Source organism: Sus scrofa, chromosome 6 (assembly GCF_054392235.1).
Source record: "Sus scrofa isolate SSC_HxYL_T2T_F1_AM1 chromosome 6, Sscrofa_HxYL_maternal_Yorkshire_Landrace_v2.0, whole genome shotgun sequence".
In the NCBI taxonomy this organism is placed as follows: Eukaryota; Metazoa; Chordata; class Mammalia; order Artiodactyla; family Suidae; genus Sus; species Sus scrofa.
Genome location: NC_139388.1, coordinates 59945622 through 59965837, shown reverse-complemented (window position 1 = coordinate 59965837; position 20216 = coordinate 59945622). Strand labels below are relative to the sequence as shown.

The 20216-nt window shown below is 52.6% G+C and overlaps 2 protein-coding genes across 2 annotated transcripts; both read left to right on the top strand.

The window, feature by feature from the left end:
• Positions 1-1694: 1694 nt before the first annotated feature.
• On the top strand, positions 1695-5466 carry C6H19orf84 (chromosome 6 C19orf84 homolog). Its single transcript, XM_013995077.3, has 3 exons — positions 1695-1841; positions 3671-3780; positions 4809-5466. The coding sequence occupies exons 2-3, from the start codon at positions 3746-3748 to the stop codon at positions 5326-5328; spliced, it is 555 nt and encodes a 184-aa protein (XP_013850531.3). The 5' UTR covers positions 1695-1841; positions 3671-3745; the 3' UTR covers positions 5329-5466.
• A 777-nt stretch (positions 5467-6243) lies between these two features.
• LIM2 (lens intrinsic membrane protein 2) lies at positions 6244-13749 on the top strand. The gene is made up of 5 exons (XM_084961885.1): positions 6244-6386; positions 7212-7392; positions 11203-11352; positions 13061-13195; positions 13400-13749. Exons 2-5 carry the CDS (start codon positions 7218-7220, stop codon positions 13459-13461), a joined length of 522 nt encoding a protein of 173 aa, XP_084818011.1. The 5' UTR covers positions 6244-6386; positions 7212-7217; the 3' UTR covers positions 13462-13749.
• The last annotated feature ends 6467 nt before the right edge of the window (positions 13750-20216 follow it).

Here is a 20216-nt window from a genome sequence, read left to right as displayed (position 1 = left end):
CAACGGCCTCATTTTATAGATGGGACTTAGAGAAGAACAGCGTCACACAACAAAATAGCAGAAGTGAAATTCCAAAGAAAAAAAAGTAAAGGAATTCCCTGGTGAGCTAGCAGGTCAAGGATCCTGCGTTGTCATTCCTGTGGCTCAGGTCTCTGCTGTGCCTCGAGTTCCATCCCTGTCTGGGAACTTCCATATGAAGGAAGTTGGGGGGGGGGGTTAAAATAACTTTAAGGGGGGGTAGTTCCCATTGTGGTGCAGTGGAAACAAATCCAACTAGTAGTCATGAGAATGCAGGTTTGATCCTTGGCCTCACTCAGCGGGTTGGGGATCTGGTGTTGCCAGGAGCTTCGATGTAGATATGGCTTGGATCCCACATTGCTGTGGCTGTGGTGTAGGCCAGCAGCTGTAGCTCTGATTTGACCCCTAGCCTGGGAACCTCCATATGCCTCGGCTGCCGCCCTAAAAAGCAAAACAACAACAAGCAAAGTGAAACTCAAACTCAGGTCCTAAAAGGGATGAGCACTTTAGTTCCTGAATTCCTTTTAATTGACTTAGAGGAAAGAGGATGCTGGAGGGGCCTGTTTCTCTCCCACTAACCCTCAATCCTGCCAGGGGAACAACACTTTGAAATTTCCTTGACTTGGGAAATTGCAAGACTGTGTTGTTAGGGCAACAGGTTTGACCAGGGGCCAATAACTGAAATTCGTGTTAAAGTCCTGACTTCTGCAGTAATGACTTGAGACTTGGAAGGAGGGAGGGTTCTCGTGGGCCAGTCCTCTTGGGGAAAGGCACCGGTGGATGCACACAGCAACAACTACTGGCTAGGGGTCAGCAGACCCGGCTTGAACTTTCTGCATTGCCAGCCACTCTATAGCCAGTTAATCGGAGACTATGAACACCAAGAGGTATAACTACAAAACATGTCTATCTTTTTTTTTTTTTTTTGGGGGGCCACGTCCGAAGCATGTGTAAGATCCCAGGCCAGGGATCGAACCCGCGCCACAGCAGCGACCCAAGCCGCTGCAGGGACAACGCCGGGTCCTTTAACCCGCTGTGTCACAAGGGAACTCTGAATCTCAGGACTTTGGCGGTCCGAGATCGTTAGGGGGCAGAGAAAGCAAAAGACTGGTCTTAAACCTAGGATGGAGCAATGGGGCTCCCTAGTAGGTGAAGGACACCCGCGTGGGACTTTCCCCCCATCCTGGGGCCCCTTTCTTCCTCCAAGCTTTACACAGCAGCTCCATGCCTGGACTAATACTCCCCCGACGTGAACTCGGCAGCAATGATCGAGCCCGAACCCGAGACACCATTAAAAGCCCGGGCAAAATCGTCGGTTACAGCCCCAAGGCGGGGCAGAGAGGGAACAGCCAGTCAGAGGGCAGGAGAAAGGCTGGCGCTCAGAAACATAGCCAATCAAAGAGCGAAGGTGCTAGCTCCCGGATTTGACGGCAGGAGGGAGGAGACGCGGAAGCAACGCGAGCTCGCCCGCCAATCAGAGCTGAGGGTGACTTCTCGCGCTGTTTCTACGTAACAAGACGGGAGGGAGCTCAGACCTATTGCTGCCAGCGTTCCTCAGCGAATCGGAACCTTCGTTCCCTGCCAACGCGGGAATTGATTGGTCACTTTTCAGAACTTGCCTGTCAATTTTAGACGCTCCTGCTCTCCTTGCTCGGATAGGAGGGCCTTAAAGGGCCAGATACATGGTAAATGACGAGGGAAGACGCAGATCGCAGAAACTGGGGGACCAGTAACAAGACAAAACCAGAATCAATGTCATTACGCTGGAATTGAGTTTTACGTTGCGAAGAAACGGAGATTCAGCTTGCCTGGGTCACGAACTAGTAAGCAGAGCGAGGATGCCCATCCTCATTTCGGAGTGCTGTTGGATGTAAACTTCCTCCTTGGGATAGCCTGTAACCGCTAATCGTAGTCGCCAGGAAAGGACAGCCAGACTTCTTGATAAAAATCTTTCGATTCCAGCCACCTGGCCTTTGCTCGCTCGCACCGTTTCTTTTACATCTTTTGCATCATCTTAGATCTAGCCCAAAGGTCACCTCCTCTGAACGAAAACCTCCCCAACCTTCTCCTCCACCCCTTGCAAGCAAGCAGCAGAGTTTTCCAGGCCCCTTGGACCTCAGCCTCCACCTCTCTGCCTAGAAGACGGCAGTATCCTCTCCAGGCTTCCTGCGTTCACTCTTGCATTCCACCACCACCCATTGCCCAAACTGCAAGCACAGTGCTCTTCTTAAAATATTTATTGTGTCACACCTCTGCTTACAAATATTCAAAGTCATCCCAAAATTTTAGAATAAAAAAAAAAAAAATTTCCAGGAGTTCCCGTAGTGGCGCAGCAGAAATGAATCCAACTAGGAACCATGAGGTTGCAGTTCCAATCCCTGGCCTCGCTCCGTGGGTTAAGGATATGGGTTAAGGATCCGGCGCTACCCTGAGCTGTGGTGTAGGTCGCAGACGTGGCTTGGATCGGGCAGCCACAGCTCTTGATTAAACCCCTAGCCGGGGAACCTCCACATGCCCCGGGTGCGGCCTTAAGAAGACAAAAAGACAAAAATCAATCAATCAATCAAATTCCAAAGTCTGCAACTGCAGCCTGCAAGATACTGCGCAGGCTGTAGGGTTCATAACTGTGCATCTATTTTGTCTGGGGCTAGATCCCTAGCACCCATTCTGAGGCCTAGCACAAAGCAGGCACTGAATAATATTTTCTTTATTTATTTTGGCTACTCCCACAGCATATGGAAGTTTCCCAGGACGGGGATCGAAACCATGCCACAGCAGTGACCCAAGCCGCTGCAGTGACAACAACCCAATCCTTTAACCCACTGTGCCACACGAGAAGGCCTAAATGATAATTCTTTATATATATATATATATATAATGATTTTTATTTTTCCCATTATGCACTGGTTTATAGCGTTCTGTCAGTTTTCTACTGTACAGCAAGGTGACCCAGTTACACATACATGTATGAATCCTTTTTTCTCACATTATCACGCTCCATCGTAAGTGACTAGACATAGTTCCCAGTGCCTACATGATATTTTTTAAATGACTAGATATTAGAATGACTATTGCTTCTCAGTAAAAGACTACCACGACCACCTCCAATAAGGATGAGTAAGGCTCATTTGTTGAGACTAAATGTAGTCCAGATCCTGTGTCGACTACTTTACACACGTGCTATATCCTGTCAACCTCAGGAGACCCTGAAAGGGAATATTAGCCCCATTTCTCAGGCCAGACAGAGACTAGAAAGGCTTAAGCTCACAAAGTGGGAGACAGAGCTGCGAATGAAACCCAGCCCCTAAGACATCTAGCCCGTCAACTAACTCCTCTGCCCCCGGGAGTGCCCACCGTCCAGCTTTCCCCAATGTCCCTTTCATCCTAAAGAGCACCATCAGCCCCCGGCCCCAAGGCCATGACCCGGGAACCTAGAGAGAGAGGAGGAGGGGGGCAGGGACTCCTGGATCTGAGGGAGGAGGGGGCTCCGGGGCTGGGCTCGCGGATGTCAAGGAGGCGGGGGCTGCACCGTGAGCTCTGCGGGGTTGACGCACTGGAAGCCCAGGGGCCCAGGCCTGCACGCTTTCCCGCGGCTCTACGCCCCCCCAGAGCCACGCCCCTTTCCGACAAAGTCCCGCCCACCTCCTTCCAGACCCCTCCCCGCTCTGTTTGCCCTGGAGAAGTCGAGGCGAAGGTGCTGGAAAAGACGCGAAAGACCCCCGTGACCATGGATCAGCAAAAGGAAGGGGCTGGGCCCAAGGGGTGAGAGACACAACGCTCCCCGCAGAGAAAATAAAGACCCAGAAAGAGGAGAGACAGAAAAATCAGAGAGAGAGGGTCGAACAATCCCACAGAGCACCGGGGAAAAAAGTCTTGGGCGTGTTACAAAGAAACTATCTTAGAGGATCTTGGGAACAGAGAGAATCAGGGGAGATGTTTTGAGAACTAGAAACAGACATTTGTGGGAGTTCCTACTGTGGCGCATCAGGATCAGCGCCACCTGCCCAGCACAGTGGGTTAAGGATCCAGTGTTGCCACAGCTGCTGTGTAGGTGGCACCTGCAGCTCTGCTCTGTCCTGGCCAGGGAACTCCATATGTGCCCCCCCCCCCAAAAAAAAAAAAAGGAAAAATAAACATATTTGTGGAACAGAAAAATTTGGAGAAGGAGCCAGAAGTGAAGATGCCAGGGATAGCCGTAGGGCTGGAGAAATAGTAATAATTATTGCCCACGTTGATGGACCGCTTCCCAGACCCAGCCCTTCTGCTATGGTCAGAAGCTATTTCTTGGTGTGAAAATTTAGGATTTGAAAAGGGGAACATGAGGAGTTCGCTTTGGGGCTCAGTGGAAAGGAACCTGACGAGTATCCACGAGGGTTCAGGTTCCACCCCTGGCCTTGCTCAGTGCATGAAGGATCCGGTGTTGCCAGGAGCTGTGGTGCGGGGTGCAGACACGGCTCAGATCCCATCTTGCTGCTGTTCGACCCCCTAGCCTGGGAACATCCATATGCTGTGGATGCGGCCCTAAAAAAGCAAAAAAAAAAAAAAAAAGAGAGAGAGAGAAAGGAACCCTGTTCTGGTGGATACTGAAGCTCTGCCAAAGCTGTCTTTCTGGAAAGAGAGAGACAGGAAGAAGTGGGATGGGGTGAGAAAAGGAAAGAAAGTCAGAAGCAAATTCAATACCGGGTTTGGGGAGAAACGGAATCCTGGGGGGAGCTCAGAAGCCGCCGGGCTGTAGGAAGGAAAGGCATGGGCAGAAGATGAGACCCGCTGACCTGTCTTTATCATTCTAGGAACAACCCGTCCCTGTCTTCTCCGGGGACTGAGTCCGGGCTTCCTGCACCTTACCCAGCCCTGTTCCCTTCTCTCCTGGGCAGCCCAGATCCAGCTCACCTGGGGCTCCCCGAGAGCCTGGCCTCTGTCACCGTCCCCATCCGCCTGGACGCCCTCTCCTACCTCCTGCATAGCGCCTTGATGGGGGCCTACAGCTTTCAGCAGTCCTTGCCCTCCTGCCCCTGCACCCCGCAGGCCTCCTGCTCCCAGCCGGGCACTGTCAAGAGGCCATCAAGGGGACGCGGGGGCTGGGACATCCGACGCAGGCCAGGCCGGGACCAGGGCCAGCAGCGGTGGGGACTTGGGAGGTCAGAGCAGGCAGAGAGGGCCTGGGCCAGGGGCTCTGGGGCTGGCCCCAGGACCCCGCCTGTGACGCCCCCATCACCAATGCCAGATGCCCAGGATGGGAAGAAGGAAGCCAGAAGTCCCCAGCCGCCCCCAGAGATGCCACCTGCTGAGGACTGGGAGGCAGAGTACTAAGTCCCTGTGGGACTCTGGGGTTTTCCTGGAGGAGACGTGACCTCAGCCCTGCCAGAGACACGCAAGAAACATCCATTCCCCCGTCCGTCTCCCTCCAGAAACCACAGCATCAGGAGTGGGTTCAGCAGTGCAGGTCACCTGATGAAACCCAGACCTAACCTAGGATCCCAAGCCAGGGAAAAACCCCCGAATAGCATCCCTGTGACCAAACCCAAGCCTCTTCCCATTCCTGACACCACCCGCAACCACAGTGACACCCCTCACCGAAGCACTCTCAAGGCCCAGGGCTCCTGCAGCCCATCCGCAGCCCCATGCCTAACCCCAAAGCCATTGTCACCTGCCTCTGCCAGCCCTAGCCCCCAGCCGCACTGAACACCTGAATCCCATGGGTATGGCCCTCTCCCTCCCCACCCGCCCTCCCTCCCAACTCCTTCATCCTCATTTTCCACCTGCCTCTAGAAAGTCCCCTACATGTCCCCAGTCCTCATCTTTCATGTCCCTAAACTCCAGCCCCAGACCCAGCCCCATCTTCAGCCCCGGCCAGCCCCACCTGGTCCTACCTCCTTCCTGTCCCAACTGTGACAGGCCCTGTGACCCCCACCTGTAAAGAATCCCATTGGCCCAACCTATCCAGACACCTGTGGGTTCCCACCCCATTTCCGGTCCTTGGGGTGGGGGCGGGGTTGAACAATAAATGTCCCAGTGTCCCTATGTCATGTGTCTGTGTGCTTCCACAGCTCGGGCTGATCCCATGGGTGCCGAGAGCGAGGGCTGCGAAAAGGTGGGAGGGTGGCTGGGAGGGTCACGGAGAGAGGCCAGTGGGGCCGGGGCTGCAGGGTGGGAGCGCCTGGATTCCTGCTTCAGCGAATTCCATTTGGGGCCTCTGCCACCGCTGCACTTCTGCCTGCTAGAAGCTGCTGGGCCGTGGGGCCATTGTGTGGGGAGGCTTAAGGGATTTGGGGGACCCGGGGAGCAGAGAGGCCAGAGACCTGGCTGCACTCAGTCTGCACCGAGGGGCCGACACAGACGGAGGGTCCAGGGCCAGCTCTGCCACTCAGGTAGGGACCAGGCGTGGGACCCAGGGCCCCCTCCTCCCCCAAAGTCCGGGTGTCCAACCCTCCAGCTCCTTTCTGTCCAAAGGGACTTGGTGGGCTCCTGGCCCTAGCCCCCTCCTCACCTAGGACCTGGGAGTCTGGGCCCCCAACCTTCTCCTCCCCACAAAGATCCAGTGACCCGGCACCCAGCCCCTTCCTGGCTTAGGACCTGGAAGTCTAGGCAGCCAGCCTGTTTCTCTCCAGGACCCAAGGATCTAGGTCCTCAGCGTCTAGCCCCCTCCTCACCTAGGATCTGAACGTCAAAGTCCCCAGCCCCTCCCCCCTCCCCCCTCAGACCCAGGATCCAGCTCCCAGCCCCTCCTCCCTCAAAACTGAGACCCCCCAGCCCCTCCCTCCTCAGACCCAGGATCCAGCCCCCAGCCCCTCCTCCCTCAGGCCCAGAATCCAGCCCCCAGCCCCTCCCCCGTCAGACCCAGGATCCAGCCCCCAGCCTCTCCTCCCCCAAGACCCAGGATCCAGCTCCCAGCCCCTCCTCCCTCAAAACTGAGACCCCCCAGCCCCTCCTCCCTCAAAACTGAGACCCCCCCCAGCCCCTCCCTCCTCAGACCCAGGATCCAGCCCCCAGCCGCTCCTCCCTCAGACCCAGAATCCAGCCCCCAGCCCCTCCTCCCCCAGACCCAGGATCCAGCCCCCAGCCCCTCCTCCCTCCCCCCTCAGACCCAGGATCCAGCTCCCAGCCCCTCCTCCCTCAAAACTGAGACCCTCCAGCCCCTCCTCCCCCAGGACCCAGAGTCCAACTCCCGACCCCATCTCTCCCCTTCCCCACAGATCACCATGTACAGTTTCATGGGTGGTGGCCTCTTCTGTGCCTGGGTGGGGACGATTCTCCTGGTGGTAGCCACGGCGACAGACCACTGGATGCAGTACCGGCTGTCGGGGGCCTTCGCCCACCAGGGCCTGTGGCGATACTGCCTGGGCAGCAAGTGCTACCTGCAGACGGAAAGCATCGGTAAGGCTCCAGGGCCTGGGCCAGGCTGTGCCTGGGATCAGAGTCTCTTGCAGGGTAGACGCTGACAGCAGAAGGGCCACCTGTTTTGCAGATGGCGAACCCTGAGGCTCAGAGAGGGAAAGGGTCCAGCCGAAGGTCACTCAGCATGAAGGGGCAGAATTGGGATTTCAGTACTTTTTTCTAGTCCAGTTACAGGATGTGCTAAGTGAAAGGCCAAATACAGAAGTGACATTTCCTGGCATGAAATAGAGGCCAGGTACATAGAGCAGTTGCAGCTGGGCTTCTCAGAATAGCATTTCCTAGGAGTTCCTGTTGTGGCTCAGTGGTTACTGAACCCGACTAGCATCCATGAGGACGTGGGTTCGATCCCTGGCTTGGCTCAGTGGGTTAAGGATCCAGCGTTGCATGAGCTGTGGTGTAGGTCACAGATGTGGCTCAGATCCTGCATTGCTGTGGCTGTGGTGTAGGCCGGCAGCTACAGCTCCCATTCAACCCCTAGCCTGGGAACCTCCAAATGCCTCGGGCACGACCCTAAAACACACACACAAAAAACAAAAAAACAAAAACAAATAGCCTTTTCTAAATATCTACTATGTCTCAAGAACTATGCTACGTACCAGAAGGATACAGAAACCATAGAAATCCTAAATTTACTAAATCCTGGATGAGGTATTTTTTAATACCTGCAGCGTGCCAAGCCATGTAATATATATACGTGTGTGTGTGTGTGTGTGGAGTTCCCGTCGTGGCACAGCGGAAATGAATCCAACTAGGAACCATGAGGTTGTAGGTTTGATCCCTGGCCTTGCTCAGGGGGTTAAGGATCCGGCATTGCCGTGAGCTGTGGTGGAGGTCACAGCCACGGCTTGGATCCCTTGTTGCTGTGGCTGTGGTGTAGATGGCAGACGTGGTTTGGATCCTGAGTTGTTGTGGCTGTGGCATAGGCCTGCAGCTACAGCTCCGATTCAACCCCTAGCCTGGGAACCTCCATATGCGGCGGGAGCAGCCCTAGAAAAGGCAAAAAGACAAAAAAAAAAAAAAAAAAAAAGGAGTCAACTGTATATACATATACAAGAAAGAGAAATACCTGGAGATGTATTATATAGTATATTACAGTATAGATATATTACATATGGTATAGACATACACTATATAGTATAGTATATATTATGCAGTATAGTACAATCCTACCTTTATTATATAGTATACATATAATGTACAATCTATGTTATACAACATACATTATATATGATATTAACAAATTAATAATATATAGCTTATCATATATTTTATATCATATATTATCCAGGAATAGCGGTGGTAGAAAATGATAATAATAACTGACATGTGTTGTCACCACATCTGATGTGCTATTCTTTTTTTTGGTCTTTTTTTTTTAAGGCCACAGCTGAGGCATATGGAGGTTCCCAGGCTAGGAGTCAAGTTGGAGCTGTAGCCGCCAGCCTACACCACAGCCACAGCAACACCAGATCCAAGCCGCATCTGTGACCTACAGCACAGCTCACGGCAACGTCCTGGATCCTTAACCCACTGAGCGAGGCCAGGGATCAAACCTCTGTCCTCATGGTTACTAGTCAGATTCGTTTCCACTGAGCCACGACGGGAACTCCCCTAAATGCTTTGCCCGGGTTAACTCCCTTTCATGTCCCCATAAAACTAAGAGGGCGGTTCCACTGTGTCTGGGACTAAGACATGACATTTGACCTCTAAAAACCAGCTCTCGATAAGCCCTGTGATGCCACAGGCTGATGGCAGGTTTCACCTACCCCATCTCACCCCACCTGCCCACTTGCCAGCGGGGTAAACTGAGGCTGTGGGAGGAAAAAAGACTTTCCCTGGGGCTACCAGCTGCAGAGCCCCATCTGCCTGACTTCGTGCCCCCTTTTCGGTTCGGGCTGTCTCCTTTGTCACCCTTCTGCCAGCCCTCCTGCTTCCGATTGAGACCACCCCCAATGGACACTCTGAGTCCCCTCTGTCTCTTACCCCTGCTGGGGACGGGAGAGAGAGGAAGGGCAGGCGGAGGCCTTCAGGTTCATTTGACATCTTCAGGAGCACAAGACTGAGAACCTCACTTTAATTACACCTGCAAAGACCCTACTTCCTGTTTCCTATAGGGGTCTCTGCTGAGGCACTGGGCTGGAGGGGCAGGGCGGCTAGACCCGTCAGTGTGTGAATTTGGAGGCGGAGGCACAAGGCAGCAGTGCCAGCCAGGACGACATCCACGGAGAAGTATCCAGGAGTTATTCCCCCCTAGGCTTGCACAAGACAAGAGACTGCATTTTCCAAACATCTGAGGCTTTTTCAGGGCGGGATCCAAGCGTTTCCCAGACTGACAATTGTACTAGGTGCCCCCAAGAGACAGAAAAACCACTTAAGACAGAAGGCTTATGGAGCTGGGCTTTCAACTCCAGTCCTGCTGCTAATTAGGGAAGCTTGGGCAAATGGTTTCACCTCTCTGAGCCTCTGTTTATTCACCTGAAGAATGGGGATGAAAAGAACACAGCACAGGAACAAATAGGATCATGTGTGGGCAGAGGGCCTGGCACATACTTGGCAGTTGCCGAACGGAAGAGGGGATCAGGTAGTTCCCAGAGCATCTCCCTTTATTCAACGTGTTTATTGAGGAGTTCCCATCATGGCTCAACGCTTAACAAATCCGACTAGAATCCGTGAGGATGAGGTTTCGATCCTTGGCCTCGCTCAGTGGGTTAAGGATCTGGCATTACCATGAGCTGTGGTGTAGGTTGCAGATGTGGCTCAGATCTTGTGTGGCTGTGGCTGTGGTATAGGCTGGCAGCTGTAGCTCGATTCAACCCCTAGCCTGGGAACATCCATATGCTTCGGGTGCAGCCCTAAAAAACAGGAAAAAAAAAAAAACCCATGTTTATTGAACCCCTATTACATACCAGGCACTAGGTACCAAGGATGCAGCAGCGAAAGGGAAAGCCAAGGCTTTGTCCTCATAAAGCTGAGAACTCAGTGGAGGGAGACATCATAGCCAAGTTAAAAATAAATATATGAGGAGGTCCCATCTTGGCTCAGTGGTTAATGAATCCGACTAGGAACCACGAGGTTGCAGGTTCGATCCCTGGCCGCGCTCAGTGGGTTAAGGATCCAACGTTGCCGTGAGCTGTGGTGTAAGTTGCAGAGGTGGCTGGGATCCTGTGTTGCTGTGGCTGTGCTGTAGGCTGGCAGCTGTAGCTCCAGTTGGACCCCTAGCCTGGGAACCTCCATGTACCACGGGTGTGGCTCTAGAAAAGACAAAAGACAATAAAATAAAAAATAAATAAAAATAAATGAGACATTTTTAGATATAGGCAAGTGATATAAAGGAAGTGAAAGGGAGCATGGAGAGAGGAGCGTGAGTAGCAGGAGGATATTGGAAGTCAGAATGCATTCACTCGGTCTTTCATTCAACCAACAAACACTTCTCCAGGCCCATGTGCAAACCAGACCTCTGCTGGGCGTGTTCAGGATGTAGCATCAACCTGGTCCCTGTCCTCTGGGAGCAGCCAAGCTGCAGGGGGAGACAAAGAAAGGTTCAACCGAAAGCGGGGAGTGAGGATGATACCTGAGGGCTGAAGGAATGCTTCCTAGAGAAGGGGAGCTGGGAGCTGGGCTTTGGAGGATGAAGAGTTCACCAGGTGAAGAGGAGAGCATTGGCAGAGAGGTGATGGAGGAGCCCGATCAGGGATGCAGAGACGACGAGGCATCCCTGCCTCCAGAGGTAGCAGCCTTCACCACTGAGGGCAGGGGAGGCCCTGGAGTGACTGCAGGGTGCTCCCACAGCTTACTGGAATGCCACCCGGGCCTTCATGATCCTGTCCTCCCTGTGTGCCACCTCGGGCATCATCATGGGCATCATGGCCTTCGCTCAGCAGTCCACGTTCACCCGCCTCTCCCGGCCCTTCTCTGCCGGCATCATGTTTTTCGCCTCCAGTGAGTGAACGCCCCCTCCCTCCATGTCTACCCCTCCCCCCAACTCCCAGCCCAGCTCCAACCCCCACCCATCCTCTGCCCCCACACCACTTTTGCTCCCCACCCCTCCTCATGCTCAACTCCACCGGTACCTGAATCCCACCTCCACCCCCAACAACAACTTCGTGACTATTTCTCTCTCTTTTTTTTTTAAATTTTTTTAAAAATAATTTATTTATTTATTATTTATTTATTTTTTTGCCATTTCTTGGGCCACTCCTGTGGTAGATGGAGGTTCCCAGGCTAGGGGTCTGATCGGAGCTGTAGCCACCGGACTACAACAGAGCCACAGCAACTCGGGATCCGAGCCGCATCTGCAACCTACACCACAGCTCACGGCAACGCCGGATCCTTAACCCACTGAGCAAGGGCAGGGATCGAACCCGCAACCTCATGCTCCCTAGTCGGATTCGTTCACCACTGTGCCACGACGGGAACTCCCCATGACTATTTCCAATGCCAAGCAATTCTAACACCAGCTAGGTGTACTGCCATTCCATTCTGGTGGTAACCACCCAGAGTGGGCATCAGACCCCCATGGTTAGTTTAAAGGCATGGTTCCCAACAAGACTGCCCCTCCTTCAGCTGAAAGTAGGATCCCCAGTTCACTTGAACTTTTGATCAACTGGCTACAGACTCAGGAGTTCCCAGGACTCTCTTAGGTTCAAAATTTGACTAGAACAACTCACAGACCTCAGGAAAGCAAAATACTTACAATTACAGTTTAATGATCAAAAATACAACTCAAGACCAGCCAATGAGAGAGATGCATAGGGTGAAGACCGAGAAGGTCCCGGATGCAGTTTCCATGCTCTCTTACTCGGCATCTGGGCACATGACACCCCCACACCCCTGCCCAGCACATCCATGCACTCACCAACCAGGAAGCTCAGAATCTAGAGTTTCTATTGGCATTTCATTCCAAGGGCACAATTGATTGAAACAGTGGCTGCTGATTGAACTCAATCTCCAGCTCCCCTCTCCTTCCCCCAAGGTTGGACTGATCCCAAGTAACTCCAAACCCCAACCCTCTATATCCACGATCTGTCCTTCTGGTGACCGGTTCCTAGCCTGAGTCATCTCAGCTCATCAACAAAAACTCAGGTGTGATCCATGAGGCTCAACAACAACAAAGACACTCCTATGACTTAGAAAAGTCCAAGGATTTAGACTTTCCCTCCCAGGCACCTGAGACGAAGACCAGGCAGATGCTTCCTGACACAGCACAACCGCACCCCCATCCCCACCCTAACTCGACTCCCCATTAATTTTTTTTTTTTTTGTCTTTTTACCATTTCTTGGGCCGCTCTCACGGCATATGGAGGTTCCCAGGCTAGGGGTCGAATCGGAGCTGTAGCCACCGGCCTACGACAGAGCCACAGCAACGCTGGATCCGAGCCGCGTCTGCGACCTACACCACAGCTCACAGCAACGCCAGATCGTCAATCCACTGAGCAAGGGCAGGGATCGAACCCACAACCTCATGGTTCCTAGTCGGATTCATTAACCACTGCGCCACGACGGGAACTCCTCCATTCATTTTTACTCCCGCTTTTTCCTCAGCCCTTGTCCTCTCCCTGATCCCCGTCTGCGCCCATACCCATGTCTCAATCGCAGTCCCGCCCCCATCTCTAACCCCATCCCCACCCACCCCATCCTCTTTCTCCAGCCTTTTTCGTCCTGCTGGCCTTGGCCATCTACACTGGCGTCACCGTCAGCTTCCTCGGTCGCCGCTTTGGGGACTGGCGCTTCTCCTGGTCCTACATCCTGGGCTGGGTGGCCCTGCTCATGACTTTCTTTGCAGGTACCGGGTTTGGGCGTGGGAAAGTCAGGGTCTCTGGCACCTCAGGAGGGTGAGGGTGGGGTGTCCCACCTGTGCTCCCCGACACTGAGCCAGAGGCAGACTCCCGAGCCCTGCGGACCTCAGGGAGAAAGGGAAGCCTGGATTGGGGTCTTGAGGGTGGGAACAGGAGCTGCGGGGGGTCAACTGGGATCTTCTCTCCTGCAGGAATTTTCTACATGTGCGCCTATCGGATGCATGAATGTCGGCGCCTGTCCACACCCCGCTGAGCCCAAATGTCTGCCCCGGCTTCACCCAGAAGTGACAGTGAGGTCACTGAAGAGGAGGGAGAGGGTCTAGGGGCCTGAAATCCTGGTTGCTAGGGGCATGAGGGGGTCCGGTCCCGGACTCTGGGTTGGGGGGGCCCCTGACTCCTGTTTCCCAAGGGGGAAGGAGCAAGAATGGGGGCTGGTGGAAGCTGTTGAGGAGACCCAAGGCCCCACCCACCAGGGAGGTTGTTAGCGAAATGGAATCTCCACTAGAGCGACTTTTTGGAGTCTAATAAAACTGATTGAAACTACTGAAGTGTGGTCCCTTTGGGGCTGGGGTGGAGGAACCAGGGTGGGTGGGATGGGAGTGGTTGCCTTATCGTGGCCCAGTCTGCTCAGGTCCCGTCAGGATGGACACACAGGTCCCCAGCCCACCAAGTTCAGCTTCTAGGAAACTGATGTGTAGGTCAAAGTCTTTCTTTTCTTTTTTCTTTTCTGGCCATCCTGTGGCCTATGGAGTGCCCAGGCCAGGGATCAGATCCAGGCACAGTTGCAACCTAGACCACAGCTGCTGCAACGCTAGATCCTTAACCCACTGGGCCTGGCCAGGGATCAAATCTGTGTCCTGACACCACCCATCCCATTGCAGATTCAGCTATGCCCCCTATAGGTCCAATTATTTTTGTTGTTGTTGTTTTGTGTTTTTTTTTTTTTTTGCTTTTTGGGGCTGCACACGCAGCATAAGGTGGTTCCCTGGCTAGGGGTTGAATCGGAGCTACAGCTGCCAGCCTCCCCCACAGCCCCAGCAACACAGGATTGGAGCTGCATTTGCGGCCTACACCAGATCCTTAACCCACTGAGTGAGGCCAGGAATCGAACCTGCATCCTCACAGGTGGTAGTTGGATTCAACGGGAACTCCCATTATAGGTCCAATGCTGATGTGCCTCCTCCTCCCATACCACCAAGCAGGTAACTCAGTTCTGAAGCTATCTACCTGGAGAAATCGGCACATGACACAGGTTCAAGACTCAGCCCTAGAGTTCCCACTGTGGCTCAGCAAGTTATGAACCCAACAATGAGCTGTGGCATAGGTCGCAGATGCAGCTCAATCTGGCATTGCTGTGGCTGTGGTGTAAGCCTGAAGCTGCAGCTCTGATTCGACCCCTAGCCTGGGAACCTCCATATGCCGCGGGTGCGGCCCTAAAAAGCAAAAATAAATAAATCAATAAAAAAGAACATCCCGGAGTTCCTGTTGTGGCGCAATGGTTAACGAATCCGACTAGGAACCATGAGGTCGCGGGTTCAGTCCCTGCCATTGCTCAGTGGGTTAACGATCTGGCGTTGCCGTGAGCTGTGGTGTAGGTTGCAGACGCGGTTCGGAACCCGCGTTGCTGTGGCTCTGTCGTAGGCCGGTGGCTGCAGCTCCGATTAGACCCCTAGCCTGGGAACCTCCATATGCCGCGGGAGCGGCCCAAGAAATAGCAACAACAACAACAACAACGACAAAAAAAAAAAAAAAAGAAAACAAACATCCCCGGGGAACAGCCAAGTGGAAGAGACGCCCAGGACAGGGTAGGGGGAAGGGGTGTGGGGCTCCCAAGCTCTCTCCAAGTGGGCCACTGCCCCCCAAAGGCACATGCTCAACAACCCGGAAGCTCTTTGAACCCTCTTCTTTTGGGTTTTTATGGAGGCTTCATTATGTAGGCAAGATTGATTAAAGCGTTGATCATGGGTCATTGACCTTAATTTCTAACCTCTTTTCCCTCCAGAGATCAAGGGGGTGAGAATGCAAATTCTGACCCACTAGTGGTTCTCTTGGCAACCGCCCCCCCCTCCTTTGGGTATATAGGGACTTTCCACAGGTCACCTCATTTACACAACGAAGGACAATTGATTGCTCTCAATGCAGAGGAAATTCCAAAAGTTTTCGAGCCTTGAGGCCAGAAAGGGGGACTAAGATCATACCTATGTGATAACACAGTATATAGAGAGAGTATACATGAAATATACTGTAGGAGTCCCTGTCGTGGCTCAACAGAAATGGATCAGGATCCATGAGGACGCAGGTTCTGTCCCGGGGCCTCCCTCAGTGGGTGATGGATCCAGCGTTGCTGTGAGCTGTGGTGTAGGCTACAGCTCCGATTCGACCCCTAGCCTGGGAACCTCCATATGCCGCGGGTGTGGCCCTAAAAAACACAAAATAACATAAAATAAAATAAACTATACATAATAGACTCTACATAATAGAGTATATATGATAGACTATATATATATATATATATATATATATATCACAGTAGGATAATAGGATAAATAAAACCATTCATGAACAACCAACCTCCTTTTGATCAACTAAAATTAAAAAATAAAGGGGAGTTCCCATGGTGGCTTAGTGGTTAACGAATCCGACTAGGAACCATGAGGTTGCGGGTTTGTTCCCTGGCCTTACTCAATGGATTAAGGATCCGGTGTTGCCGTGAGCTGTGGTGTGGGTCACAGACACGGCTCAGATCTGGCGTTGCTGGGGCTGTGGTGTAGGCCAACTGGACCCCTAGCCTGGGAACCTCCATGTGCCACAGGCGCGGCCCTAAGGAGACAAAATAATAATAATAATAATAATATAATAAATAATTAAAAAAATAAAATTTAAAAAAAAGTTAAACAAGCAAACAAAAAAACCCTTGGCCACTTCTGCCATCTCCAGTTGGCTCCCCTGATGTTTTGTCCCCTCCCTGGATGGGGCCCTCCAAGTACAAACACCCACACTCTGATCTGCACCTACCGCTTCACCCACCACTCATGACCTTGACCGTCCCTCCATTCATTCATTCATCCATTCATCCACTCAACCAGCGGACGCCCATGGCCCTGTGAGTTACTAACGCTCATCCTAAAATAATAAGGCTGTTTAGTAAGATTAATTCCAATCATAAGAATATTTCTTATAGTCTACGCTAGTAACTGTTTTATTTTATTTATTTATTTATTTATTTTTGTTGTTGTTGTTGTTGCTATTTCTTGGGCCGCTCCCGCGGCATATGGAGGTTCCCAGGCTAGGGGTCGAATCGGAGCTGTAGCCACCGGCCTATGCCAGAGCCACAGCAACTCGGGTTCCGAGCCGCGTCTGCAACCTACACCACAGCTCACGGCAACGCCGGATCGTTAACCCACTGAGCAATGGCAGGGACCGAACCCGCGACCTCATGGTTCCTAGTCGGATTCGTTAACCACTGTGCCACGACGGGAACTCCTATTTTATTTATTTTTTATTTTTTGTCTTTTTTGCCTTTTCTAGGGCCGCTCCTGTGGCATATGGAGCTTCCCAAGCTAGGGGTCTAATCAGAGCTGTAGCCACTGGCCTACACCACAGCCACAGCAATGTGGGATCCGAGCTGCATCTGCGACCTACACTACAGCTCACGGCAACACTGGATCCTTAACCCACTGAGCGAGGCCAGGGATCGAACCCGCAAACTCATGGTTCCTAGTCGGATTTGTTTCCACTGCGCCACAATGGGAACTCCCACTAGTAACTGTTTTATTAATAGAGGTTTACTTCCTAGACATATTTATCGGGGCCTCTTCAAATAACGGTAGCACAGTATTTATAGAGGCTTCCTCTAGTAATATAGCAATTGAGGCCTTCTTCTCTAATTATAATTAATTGAAGCCTATTTAAGTAGAAATATTTACTGAGACTTTTTCCAGGAATTGTATTTATAGGGGCTTACTCTAGCAACAATACGGATGTTATAACTCCAGACTCATATCTCTGAATACTTTCTCAACATTTCCACTTGAAAAGAAGAGGCATCTCAGAGTTCCCGTTGTGGCTCAGTGGTAATGAACCCAACGAGGATGAGGATGTGGGTTCAATCCCTGGCCTCGCTCAATGGGTTTGGGATCCGGCATTGCCGTGAACTGTGGTGTAGCTTGCAGAGGCGGCTCAGGCCCTGAGTGGCTCTGGCTGTAGTGTAGGCTGGCAGATGTGGTGCGGATTTGACCCCTAGCCCAGGACTTCCATATGCCGTGGGTGTGGCCCTAAAAATACAAAGAAGAAGAAGGAGGAGAAGACAAAGAGGCATCTTAAATTTCGCCTTTTTTCTTACTTTTTTTTTGTTTGTTTTAGGGCTGCACCTGCGGCATATGGAAGTTCTCAGGCCAGGGGTGGAAATGGAACCATAGCTGCCGGCCTCCACCCCAACCACAGCAACGTGGATCTGCACATGCAGGCAAGCCACATCTGCGACCTATCCTTAATCCACTGAGTGAGTCCATGGATCGAACCTACATCCTCATGGATACTAGTCGGGTTTGTTTCCAATGAGACACACCAGGAACTCCAAATGTCAGGTGTTTTTAAATTAGGCCCCTGATCTCTCTCATATCCCACAACTACCTCTTCTAAGCTCCATCATCTTACTAAAGGTAAAAAGGAGAAAAGAAGTTCCCGTCGTGGCGCAGTGGAAACAAATCAGACTAGGAACCACGAGGTTGTGGGTTCGATTCCTGGCCTCGGTCAGTGGGTTAAGGATCCATGAGCTGTGGTGTAGGTGGCAGACACGGCTGGGATCCTGTGTTGCTGTGGCTGTGGTGTAGGCTGGCAGCTGTAGCTCCGATTAGACCCCTAGCCTGGGAACCTCCATATGCCATGGATGAAGCCCTAAAAACCAAAAAATAAAATAAAATAAAATAAAATGGAGAGGGTGAAGGCATTCCCTCGTGGCTCAGTGGGTTAAGTATCTGACTTTGTCACTGCTGTACCTCTGGTTACAGCTGTGCCATGGGTTTGATCCTTGGCCCTAGAACTTCCACATGCCCAGGGGCTTGGACAACAAAAAAAGTGGAAGGAGTGGGGATTGAGGCAGGAATTACAGGGTTTGAAGAGAGGTTTGAAGAAAGGATGTGGGTGTGATACTGGGCAGGCTGGAGTTGGGACTGGAGCTGCCATCTGGTGCGGAGACAGGAAGATAGGGTTAAGTGTCTGGATGAGGATGGGTTTGGGTTTGGGAATAAGAATGGGGTGAGGAGTTCCCGTTGTGGCTCAGAGGCAATGAATCTAACTAGTATCCATGAGGACAAAGGTTCAATCCCTGGCCTTGCTCAGTGGGTGAAGGAAGGATCCGGCGTTGCTGTGAGCTGTGTTCGAGCTGCGTCCGTCTCCTGCATGGATGCATCTCAAGTCTGGTATGGCTGTGGCTGTGGTGTAGGCCAGCAGCTGTACCTATGATTTGACCCCTAGCCTGGGAACCTCCATACACTGCGGGCATGGCCCTAAAAAGACCAAAAAAAAAAAAAAAATGAGGTGAGGTTGGAGGATAGGGATGGGGTTAAATTTAGGGGGTGGAGTTGGGGGTTAAGGATTGGATTGTATCTGAGGTTGGGGAAGGGATTGAGTTTAGAGTTGGGATGGGGAATGCCAATGGGGTTAGGTTTGGGGATTGAGATGGGAGATGGGGTTGAGTGTGGGCTTGGAGCTGGGGTTAAGGGTGGGATCCAGCTCAGAGTTGGGTTTGGGAATGAGAATGGGGTTGGGTGGAAGGTAGGGCTGGGGCTAAGGAAGGGGTTGGAGCCGAAGGTAGGATGGGGTTGTGTTTGGGGTCAAGATCACAGATGGGCTCTGTGCTGTGCCCCCGTCACCACACCCGGTAGCCCAGACTTTCTGGAGCCTGCCCAGCTGCTCCTCACGGCAGCCACGTCCACCGCCATTTTTTTTTTTTTTTCTGTCTTTTGTCTTTTTTTGTTGTTGTTGTTGTTGTTGTTGTTGTTGTTGCTATTTCTTGGGCCGCTCCCGCGGCATATGGAGGTTCCCAGGCTAGGGGTCGAATCGGAGCTGTAGCCACCGGCCTACGCCAGAGCCACAGCAACGTGGGATCCGAGCCGCGTCTGCAACCTACACCACAGCTCACAGCAACGCCGGATCGTTAACCCACTGAGCAAGGGCAGGGATCGAACCCGCAACCTCATGGTTCCTAGTCGGATTCGTTAACCACTGCGCCACGACGGGAACTCCAACCACCGCCATTTTTGCAATGGTGTCCCAGCAGCTCAGGACCTGGATCCCCTTCCGGGAGCCTGTCCTCAGGAGTGGTGAGTTAGCCCCCTGGGGAGGATCTGGGTGAGGGATGGGGGCCTACAAACCACAGCCTCTAAAGGACGACGACCCAGCCTCCTGGCTCCCTCTGGTTCTCCCCTTCTCCAGCTGTCCTGGGACGGGTGGCTCTGTTTGTCTTCATGAGAGAAGTCCTCTTCCGGGTCATTCCTGCTCCACAGAGGTCACGGTCGCCTGGGCCTTCTACCTGGGCTGTGGAACCTTCACCCTCCATCTGCTCACAGGTGGGGTGTGGCCCAGGACCCCATGCTGTGTGTGTGTGTGTGTCTGTGTGTGGTGGGGCTTGAAAGTCTTGCACCGACATTCTTTATACCCCACCCCACTCCCTGACCACAGAAACCCAGATCCTGGACATAAAGCCCACCCTGCTGAAGGCTCCACCCGAAGAAAAACCATCTGTAAACTCATCTATCTGAGAAGGATGTGGGCAGGTCTCCTGCACAAACTTTCAAAATGTGATGGCTGGCTACCTGCCCTGGGCATAAACTCCAAGCCAGGAGCCCCAGGCCTGAGGGCCCCTGCCCTCAGGACCCAGAGTCTAGGCTTCTAGCACCTTCCTCCTTCAGTCCTGTCCCCTGGCCTCCCGTCCCCTCCTTCTATGGAGACCCTAGCGTTGGGGCCGGCAGCTCCCAGAACGGAAGATTGCAGAACCCACAGGAAAGC